General features: G+C 44.9%; 1 protein-coding gene across 2 annotated transcripts in view; it reads right to left on the minus strand.

Annotated features, from left to right (window-relative positions):
- The window catches only part of CD79B (CD79b molecule), a 39,008-nt gene extending 28,880 nt beyond the window's left edge, over positions 1-10,128 (minus strand). For both annotated transcript variants that reach the window (XM_083146940.1, XM_083146941.1), the window contains exons 1-2: positions 10,003-10,128; positions 7,301-7,333 (exon numbers count right to left, since the gene is read on the minus strand). In XM_083146940.1, the coding sequence (XP_083003066.1) occupies positions 7,301-7,333; positions 10,003-10,111 (142 nt within the window). In that variant the 5' untranslated portion in view covers positions 10,112-10,128. The remainder of the gene's footprint in view (positions 1-7,300; positions 7,334-10,002) is intronic.
- Between the last annotated feature and the right edge of the window lie 1,068 nt (positions 10,129-11,196).

Genomic DNA, 11,196 nt, shown 5'->3' on the forward strand with positions numbered 1-11,196 from the left:
CTTTCAGCATGATTTTCGCCATGATTCACCATTTTGCATTCAACATCTTTATAAGGTGAAATGGAATGTGATATTTTAAAATAAAGGGTTTTATTTTTTTGTGTAAAAAAAATCTGTATATATATGGCTTCCACATAAAAAGGACACAAAAAAAAGGTAAAAAATGTTCCTCACAAAGCAAAGTCACTGCACCATCTAGGTAAGGGAGATCCTGGATATAGCAAACCAGACCTTTCCTAGGTCACTTCTCTATGTCCAAAATCAATCTCATGGAAAATGATGTTAACCCCGGGTATTCCCTATGAGTTTTTTGGGCACAGTCTGAAGAGACCTTTTCAACGGCCTGGGGCACAGAAATAGAGGTAATAAAGACACTCTCACCCTTTCGCTGTTGGTCACTGGTAGGGACCCTCTTATCCTTCAGTTTTAGGGGTGACACAGGTCGACACACTGCCACTGTAATCTTCCTGGATAGCACCCTTTTGGGAGATTGATGTTAAATTTCAGCGATTGCTCTGCCACTTTGCAGAGCAATCACTTTGCAATCACTGATCTCTCCTTCTGCCTAGTGTTCCTGACTCCTCTCAGCAGTTTTAATCCCTGGCTGTAAAATGGGAAAAGAAAACGGAGCCCCAGAGATTGCCTGCACGTCTCTGGCTGCTATATCCAGGATCTCCCTTACCTAGATGGTGCAGTGACTTTGCTTTGTGAGGAACATTTTTTACCTTTTTTTGTGTCCTTTTTATGTGGAGGCCATTTTTTATTGTTTATTTTTTATTGAAGTTTTTCATGTTTTTTCTGAATAAATATTTTTGGAGTTTTTAAGAAGTGGACTGTGTTCTCTTTGGATTCAAGTACAGACTTTTCTACTTACTATATACAAACATCGCACTCGGCGGGCTTGGTGCAGAAATCTTTTATATCACATAAAAAGTGTCCAACGTTTCGGAGCCAACATGCTCCGAAGCACCTTGAAAAAGGAGCATGTTGGCTCCGAAACGTTGGACACTTTTTATGTGATATAAAAGATTTCTGCACCAAGCCCGCCGAGTGCCGCTCCTTGTTTGTGCTGATATATATATATATATATATATATATATATATATATATATATATATATATATATATATATATATATATATATATTTATTTATTTATATTTTTTACACATTCGCCAGCAGGGGGCGGGGTGCCTATCATTAAATATTCAATGCACAATGGCCACGTCATTACTTATGCATGAGCGGGACCAGTGCAGCGGCTCCCTCTACCACACCCCTGCCAGCTCTCCTGGGGGGCAACTTGTGCTGCTTGTGTCCCCAGGAGCCCTCCTCCCCTGCCACACATTCCGGCACAGGTAGGGAAGCTTTCATCTCCCTGCCTGCCACCATCCCCCAGCTTCCTGCGGCATTCACCTTAGGGGTTAAAAATTGCCGTCAGGGGCAGAGAGCCCCTGAGGCATTGAATAGGATGAGAGGGTGGCAGCGAATGCTCCAGCCCTCTGGAACCCTGCGAATGTGCAGTGAATCCTAAGCAGATTTGATGCAAATCGTGAACAACCTCATTGAATACTGCCCTCATAATTAAATCCAAATTTCCATATAAAACAAAAAACTAATATTGCTTTTCACAAATGCATGAAATTATGTTTCAGGAGCTTATAACAAAGAAAAAGGGTTTATAGAGAGTGTGGATTTGTGGTCAGTGATGTGATGTTTTTTTTTTTTTTAGGGAGCACACTCACATGGCAGGTTTTTTTTTTTTTTTTAGAGAGCTCCCTAAAAAAAAACACAGCTGAGTGTCCGAGGCCGGGCAGCGCTGCTGTGCTCTAGATCAGCCACTGTCTTGCCCTGCGCCCAGAAACCTGGCCGTGTGTGTGACGTTAGGAGGGGGAGACCGTGACAATCTGGGGCTGAGCCCAGAAAATTGCCAGGATTACCAGTGAAGGGGTTAAAGCCAATTGACTTTTAACGGAAAACGCTCACTCAGTGGCTGATTAACCAATAAGCTGATTAGTCTGCAGCCTAGGGCCCTAGGATTTGGCAGAGGGTGGGGTGGGGGGTGTGGGGCGGGTGTCACCTTCCAGCTGACAGCCAAGGAAGGCCTGATGTACTAAGTTATGAAGGTGACTGCCAGAGTGCTGTGCCAATGTAACTTACTGATGGAACCATAACTTTATGTATATTGTGCTAAAACACCAGCTGGGCGGCCTAAAGCCAAAGGGGATATTCAATGTCTGAGGATATTTCCGACAGTGTAAATATCGGCAATTAAGGTATTCAATCCCGACCAGGACTCGTCTGCTACAGATCTGCCACACTGTATTGTTGGAAACAGCCGCGTTTTTGCCAATCCAAGACTTTCAGACACCACGGCTGCCGAGTTACTGTCGGAAGAACCGAAAACGGCCTGGGATTCCGACTGTCGGGACGTTCTGAGTTGGAATCCCGGATTGAATACCCCCAAAGTGTCCTTCACACGCCACAAGCATTAGATCCTACATGCCAGTTGTATAACCTTATTTATTTATTATTTATTTACAGTTTCTTATATAGTGCAGCATATTCTGTTGCGCTTTACAATTGTTACAAACACATGGGCAGTATAAATGGTGAGTCTCTGAGAGCCCATACACGTATGCCTAGCAGCATTAGAGGGGATATACATGTGTATTAGCCTAGGGCATCTTGAACCTTTTATCCGGCCCTGCTTGCAATCAGTTACATACTATGGGGCCGATCCCGGATCACACGCAGTGGCCCGAGTTCAGCCCCTGCCAATGCAAACTGCGATTGGCCGCGGCGAGTTACTCACTCGCCGGGCCGTTTGCAGTGTGGAGGGTTGGGCAGGTGGTGGTGTTGGGCCATGGGAAAGATCAGCATTTTATGGGCATCCACATGAAAACGCTGGGCATTTCCACTGCTACGTGAGTGGGCCGATGCCTGCCGTGGGATGGACAGCTGACGTCACATAGGTAGGAGAAACCATTCGATGGTCAGCGACCATTGAATGATTTCTCCTGCAGCAGCATCATGCACAGGGATGTGTCTTCGGGGATGTATCCATGGTTGCGAGGGGAAAGGGGGGGTCGGTTATTCGGCAGGGCAGCCTCTCTGGCACTCGGTAAGCTACGATCTTTGCAGCTTACCATGTCAAGCAGAATAAGGCCCTATGTGTATTGAAAACTGTATTTTTGATTATTATTATTGGTGCTTGTTTCCTAGCATGGCGCCACCGATTTTAATTGTATGCAATCGGGTTGCAAAAATCGGGTCAATCGCATTGCATGCGATGCGATGCGATTGACCCGACCGACCCGATTTTTTACATTGGAACCAATGTTAAATGGTCCCTGAGACCCGATTTTACATTAGCCCCAATGTTAAATGCCCCCCTGACTCCATTTTTCATTGTATGCCCCCCCCCCCCATTGTTAACGCAACGCCACGACCAACGTCAACCCGAAGCGTGGTGAGCGGCGGCGGTACGCGTCCTCCGACCTTCTCATACCCCCACTATCCACGTCGGCGTGGAGTTGATATTATATAGTGGCCGAAGCGTGGCGAGCGGACGCGCATTACTTCAGACGTATTACGCGGGGCTCGCCACGCTTCAGGCTCCGTGGCTCGTTGCGTTCGCCACACTATATAAAATCAACTCCACGCCGACGGGGATAGTGGGGGTATGAAAAGCTTGCCACGCTTCGGGTTAGCATTCATCGTGGGGTGGCATGCGATGGACCCGATTTTACATTTGTCGGGAGACCACAAAAAAAGCCAGAAATCGGGTCCGTCGGGTCCCATCGCATACCTTAAGTTAAGGTATGCGATGGGACCCGATGGGCGCCGTGCTAGGAAACAAGTACCTTATCATTAATTATGTGCAGAAAATTTGTTTAATTTTTTTTTGTCAAACAACCGATTATGAACAAAACAAAGTATTGCATTTGTATCAAAACATGTGACCAGCCATTACCTTTATTTATAAAAAAAACTAAAAGAATTCTGGAAAGTTTTTTATCCCAATGTGAATATAATGTAAGCAGCTATGTGTTTTTTTTTTTACGTATAATGGGTGACATTCTATGGGGTGAGATAAATAGACTTTTGCGAATTTTTTCGCAAAAACGGCCGAAATCGCATTTTTTTCCATTTTCGCATATTTAATGATCTTTGAAAATGTGAAAAAAGTGCGATTTTTGCCAACAAGTTGGACACACTGGAAATGCGATGGCTGCTTTTCGCAGCACATAGCATCCAGATGTTTTCACATGGAAAAGTATACAAATCGCATATTTAATGGTATGCGATTTGTATAAAGTGTGTCTATAATTCGCCCAAAAATCAGACCAGGTTCTGATGGGCGAATTAGCCAGAACCCTGCACAGATCGCAATGTTCTGTGCAGGTTTCTGGTGTAAAAAAAAAAATAAACAGTTAAAATAAAAAAAAAAACGAGCGCGGGGTCCCCCGCCAGAGCATAACCAGCCCCGGGCTCATTGAGCCGGTGCTGGTGACATAAAATCAGGGTCCCTGACAAATAGGGGTCCCCTTGATTTAATGAAACCAGCACCAGGCTCAAGGTCCGGCGCTGGTTCCCAAAATACGGGGGACAAAATGACTAGGGGTCCCCCATATTTTAAGAACCAGCACCTGACCCAACCAGCCAGCAGGGTAATGCCACAGCCGGGGGACACTTATTATATAAGGTCCCGCGGCCAAAGCATTATCCCCATGGCTGGTCAGCATGGGCAGGGGTCCTGGGGAAGTGGGGACCCCCCCAATGAAGGGGTCCCCCCCCTCCAGGACTTACCAGCCCATGCTGAAAGTTCGGGGCTGTCCCCGATGCCCCTGGGCGGTGGGCATCGGGCTGATGTAAAGTCTAAAAAAAAGAAGATCAACTATTGTCTTATGCTGAAGAACTATGAGTCCCAGCAAGCCTACCCCGCATGCTGGGACTTGGAGAACCACAAGTCCCAGCATGCGGGGCATTAAAGGGCCCGCTGTTACTTGTAGTTCCATAGTACAAGAAATAGTTAAATAAAACACACTGACACCCTGAAAAATAAAAGTTTAATACATACACAGCCCACACACACTGATACTTACCTACCTTGAGCCCGTAGGTCGGTTCCTGGGTCCGGGCTCCGGTGCTCCAGGGCAGAAGAGTCCGGTTCCGGGGCCTTGGTCCTGGTGTTCCGGGGCTGGTCCTGGTGTTCCGGGGCTGGTCCTGGGGTTCCGGGGCTCCAGGGCTGAAGAGTCCGGTTCCGGGGCCTTGGTCCTGGTTCCGGGGCTGGTCCGGGGTCCAGGATCCGATGAAGTCCACAGGGGTACCTGAGGAAGGAAATCCTACTCACCTGGTCCCCGGCGACGACATCGGCATCCTCTCCGGCAGACGCGCTGCTCCCGGCTGCTGTGGTACCCGCTCTCGGACTGAAGAGGCGCAGAGATGTTTCATCTTCCGCGCCTCTTCTCAGAATGATTCCATTGGCCGTCTAGCGGCCAATCAGGAGCCGAGAAAGTCGGCTCCTGATTGGCCGCTAGGCGGCCAAAAGAATCATCCGGAGGAAAGGCGCGGAAGATGAAAATCTCTTCGCCTCTCCAGTCCGAGAGCGGGTACCACAGCAGCCGGGAGCAGCGCGTCTGCCGGAGAGGATGCCGATGTCGTCGCCGGGGACCAGGTGAGTAGGATTTCCTTCCTCAGGTACCCCTGTGGATTTCATCGGATCCTGGATGCTGATGTCGTTCACCTACGGGCTCAAGGTAGGTAAGTATCAGTGTGTGTGGGCTGTGTATGTATTAAACTTTTATTTTTCAGGGTGTCAGTGTGTTTTATTTAACTATTTCTTGTACTATGGAACTACAAGTACCAGCGGGCCCTTTAATGCCCCGCATGCTGGGACTTGTGGTTCTCCAAGTCCCAGCATGCGGGGTAGGCTTGCTGGGACTCATAGTTCTTCAGCATAAGACAATAGTTGATCTTTTTTTTAGACTTTACATCAGCCCGATGCCCACCGCCCAGGGGCATCGGGGACAGCCCCGGACTTTCAGCATGGGCTGGTAAGTCCTGGAGGGGGGGGGGACCCCTTCATTGGGGGGGTCCCCACTTCCCCAGGACCCCTGCCCATGCTGACCAGCCACGGGGATAATGCTTTGGCCGCGGGACCTTATATAATAAGTGTCCCCCGGCTGTGGCATTACCCTGCTGGCTGGTTGGGTCCGGTGCTGGTTCTTAAAATACGGGGGACCCCTAGTCATTTTGTCCCCCGTATTTTGGGAACCAGCGCCGGACCTTGAGCCTGGTGCTGGTTTCATTAAATCAAGGGGACCCCTATTTGTCGGGGACCCTGATTTTATGTCACCAGCACCGGCTCAATGAGCCCGGGGCTGGTCATGCTCTGGCGGGGGACCCCGCGCTCGTTTTTTTTTTTTATTTGCGCTTTCCTGCAAACGTGCGAATTTCAGACATGAAAATCGCACATTTTTAGGACTAAAGACATTGCACCACCTCGCACCTATTCGCACTATTTGGCCCGTTTTTCGCATCTCATTAAATATGCGAAAAACGGGCCAATCTTGCGATTTGAAAAAGGGCGAAGTGGTGCGATAAAAAAAACGCGCATTTATCTCATCCCATAGAATGTCACCCAGAGTGTTAATGGAAGAAATTACTATATAAAAAAAAATGATTCTGTATTATTAGTGCATATCAAAATGTGAAGGACTTTCCGTATAATTAGGTTGTAATATCTATATACCGTATATACTCGAGTATAAGTCGACCCGAATATAAGCCGAGGCACCTAATTTCACAACAAAAAACTTGGAAAACTTATTGACTCAAGTGGGACCCTCACTCGAGTATAAGCCGAGAGGGGGCTTTTTCAGCATAAAAAATGTTCTGAAAAAGTATTACTTGAGTATATATGGTATTTATCTGTAAACTATTCCAGTTTATCAATCTGAAAGACAATGTCATATTGGCTAGTTGTGAGGTATATTTAACTTTTTACTTCTAAACAGAGTATCCGCCATTGTTTGTACAAAAAAAACTTTTTAAAGACTATTACTATTGCTATGAAGATAAATATACTTACTAGACAATATGATTTGTATCAGATACTACCAATTTATAGTCTCCCAAACCTATTCAAATATATACAATACAGCAACAAATAATGTAGTTGTACTAAAATGCTTTCAGTATAAATCTTTATTTTAATTTGAACAGTTAAAAATCCTCTTGGTATTATGAATACTTTACAGTCCATGCATAAATGATAAAAAAAGAATAAAATGTACCTGTGATTTCAAACGACACTGCACTTACATGATCTGCAAATACATTAAAAAATAAGTATGAAAATAATAAGATACCAAATTTTGCAAACTTATTTACTTTTCATAACATTATAGAACAGTCTAAAGGTCCATACACATTGGGTGATTTTGCCCAGCGTGTATGGACAGCGATAATTTGGAAAATCGCTGGTTTGAAAATCTCTCAGTACATAAACACTGAGCGATTTTTGCCCGTTTTAGCATTTAGTTTTATTTTTCTCAAGGCTGGACAGTTCTCCATAGCAGCACGCTATGGAAAGCCGTCCAAACCTGTCGCTCATCTGCTGGTAACACCAATGTGTTTGTTTTGTATAAGGGGCCGATTCAGATCCTGACGCCATGGGGCTGTGACGGCGCGATGGGGGTATCAATGCAGCATTTTATGTGAATGGACCCGCAGAGGTGCCCTAAACGTGTGGGGGTGTGTGGTGGTGTAACTGCTGCGAGATGTCACAGGCAGCTGCTGTGAATTCTGAAAGTTAGCGATCCATGCTGAATTAGGCCCAATGTCTGTTCCTACATTGCTAAGGCTTACATTGCTTACAAGGGTGATGCATCCTTTAGTTGCAGGCAGTTTGTAGTATTGGTTGTTGATTGATAGGTCTACATGTCTATCTAGACAGTAGGTCCACATGCAATAGGTCGACTGGTTCAACAGGGTCAAAAGGTTTTTTTGGGTGTCATTATCAATATGAACCCTCAATTAGTGTAACGCGTACCCTTGCATTCCTCGCTCACGCTCGCCATGCTTCAGGCATGGTGCCTCGCTATGATAGGCACACTATTATATTCTCCCTCCATGACGACATGGATGGTGGAATATTAAAAAGTCCCAAAATTTAAAAAAAAAAATCATGTTGACCTTTTGACCATGACTTTTGCAATGGGGGGATAAAGTGTGCATATATCAGTACAACTGCACAACCAAAAATAATTAAATATACATATAGAATATATAGTAGTTATGGCAGCCCCATCCCCAGCCTGCTCTCTGCTCCGTTTCATTCCGCTACCAATACTTATGCTCATCTTTTCACTGACCTAATGGGCACTGCACACGCAGTGGGAACTGGGGTGTTTGCAGTGCACGTTAGGTGTAACAAACATGATTAGGTCATCATGCAAATGTGCATGATACGTGAATATAAATTACACAACAATTTCAGGATATACTATTATTTTGGCCTTTATATTGAGGAAACCACTTTTTCTTTCCTGTGTAACATATTTCATAGTGGGACCCAAGTGTATGCCGTATTGTATTATTTTGGTACTTGTGTACAATCACGGCTCCCATCGTATGCCATCGCATGCCATATGTAGAGGCATGCGATGCGATTTTACCGTGTTTTTATGCATTTTTGTTAAAAATCGCATGCGATCGCATGCGATCTGATGCGATGCGATGTCATTTTTCACTGAAATTATGGACATGAGTTGAAATCATGTAAAATGCACCCCAAATGTCATTTTTCACACTGTACCACCCCCACTATCAACGTCAACCCGAAGCGTGGCGAGCGGCGGCGGTACGCGTCCTACGACCTTTTCATACCCCCACTATCCACGTCGGCGTGGAGTTGAGAATAGAAAGTGTGGCAAGCCACCGAGCCCGAAGCGTGGCGAGCGGACGCGGATACCTTCACAGGTATCCGTGTCCCCTCGCGGGCTTCACAGGTATCTGTGTCCGCTCACCACGCTTCATGCTCGCCACACATTCTATTCTCAACTCCACGCCGACGTGGATAGTGGGGGTATGAAAAGGTCGTAGGCTGCGCTAGCCACGCTTCGGGTTGCCGTTGATAGTGGGGGTGGTACAATGTGAAAAATGGCATTTGGGGTGCATTTTACATGATTTCAACTCATGTCCATAATTTCAGTGAAAAATGACATCGCATCGCATGAGATCGCATGCGATCTCATGCGATGCGATTTTTCCGTATACGATGCCCATCGTGGGAGCCGTGATTCTACACAAGTACCATTATTTTTAATACAGCATGGATGCATCAGGGTCTTTATTGTAGACATGTTCTGCCTAATTGCTTTGTCAGGACTTCGAGACCGGCATCTGCTGCTTCCTCTTTCACACAGATGTGCAGGAAAAGGTGTTTTCACAGAACAGTCAACATACTATCGCTTTACTGTTACAGACAAGTGTATAAACAACATGTGTTCCATACAATGCAAGACCATTAAAAAAAAAAAAAAGTTCCAAAAGATAAAATGGCGTTTACATTACAAGTCATCAGACACAAACTGTGTTAAACCTATGTGACATTTGCAAAACACAGAATAAATATGTAAAAGTGAAACCACTAAATTAATGCGGGTGTAACTAGTTTTACAGCAGGTGTCATGTCCACACAGTTACATTAATAGAATAAGTCTGTTTAAAAAGATAACCAGCAGAAATATATTACAATCTGATAAAATTCCATAATAAACAAAGCAAAGGAACTGTTCAAACGAGAAGGTGTGATATCTATCTACATATACATATACATATATATATATATATATATATATATATATATCTATCTAGATATAAGAGAGAGAGAGGTGTAAAAAAAACTATATTCTGTGAACACATTGAGCAGTTCCCACTTGTTCTTCCATTAGCAAATATTTATATTTAACTAAGAGTACAACGTGGCACCTACCTATGACCAGGATGGACATACAGACAGCCCCAAATACGGGCTCCATAGCATTTATCTTGAGATGTGAGCAGTCACCAAACTCAGCTTGTGATACAGATACACAGAACATGCAGAGTCTCAGGGCACAATAAGAGGATCAGCAGGGGTTCTATGCAAATACTGGCAGGGACTTCCTTCTGGCAACTGAAAAGTATATTTACCTAGAGGTATCTGTGCAGAACAAACCATTCATGCATAGATACTGTATGTGCAATATATGTATAAATATCTATACAATTATGTTTGTAAGCGTTGCTTTTACAGCTGTATTTTACGCTTTTGTAGAATGATACACTCACTTTTATATATATCATAACAAGAATTACAAGGAAGATTGAAGGGGATACGGTCACTAGGTCTACAGCATGATGGACATGCATTAAGGTCAACATGCAGGAAGGTCGACAGGGTCGTTAGGTCGACTTGGGAAGGTTGACAGTGAAAAGGTCGACATGGGGTTTTTCTAATTTCCTTTGAGCTGACAGGCATTATTTCATGCCCTACCATCCACTAGGGCATGGTGGGAGATTAAAATAGTGTGCCGAGCGTAGCGAGGCACCATGCCCCAAGCATGGCGAGTGCAGCGAGCCATGAGAGGCGATGCAGTGGTACGTATCAGTGTCCATGTCAACTGTGTAGAAATTCAGGAAAAAAAAAAAAGGAAAAAAACCCTATGTTGACCTTTTGACTTGTCGACCTTCCCCATGTCGACCTAATGCTTGTGTTGACCTAATGACCCTGTAGACCTTCCTGCATGTCGACCTAATGCTTGTCGACCGTCCTGCTGTCTATTCAACGATCCATACCCGATTGAAGCATAAGAGGGTTTTATAGAAATTAGAAGTGGTTGCAAGTGTAATAAGCAGGTGTATTGCGAATGATCGGGTGAGCGAACCTCTTGTAACCTTATCACTCAATCAATAGTAGCACATAGACCTGTGAGCCAGACACAGTGGTGATGTGGGTGACAGCTCCGAGCTTTTCTTTACATTCGCCATATGGTTCTATGTCACACTGCACATGCATCGCGTCTGTAGTCAGAACTGTGATTAAGGCGCATTGTAGACGCATTGTGGTTTATTTACTAAGATCTGAGTTCTATTGAGATGGGATGTTGCTTTGGGAAACCAATCAGATTCTATTGATTATATTCTA

The sequence above is a fragment of the Crinia signifera genome, chromosome 6, assembly GCF_055691185.1.
Source record: "Crinia signifera chromosome 6, ASM5569118v1, whole genome shotgun sequence".
NCBI lineage: Eukaryota > Metazoa > Chordata > Amphibia > Anura > Myobatrachidae > Crinia > Crinia signifera.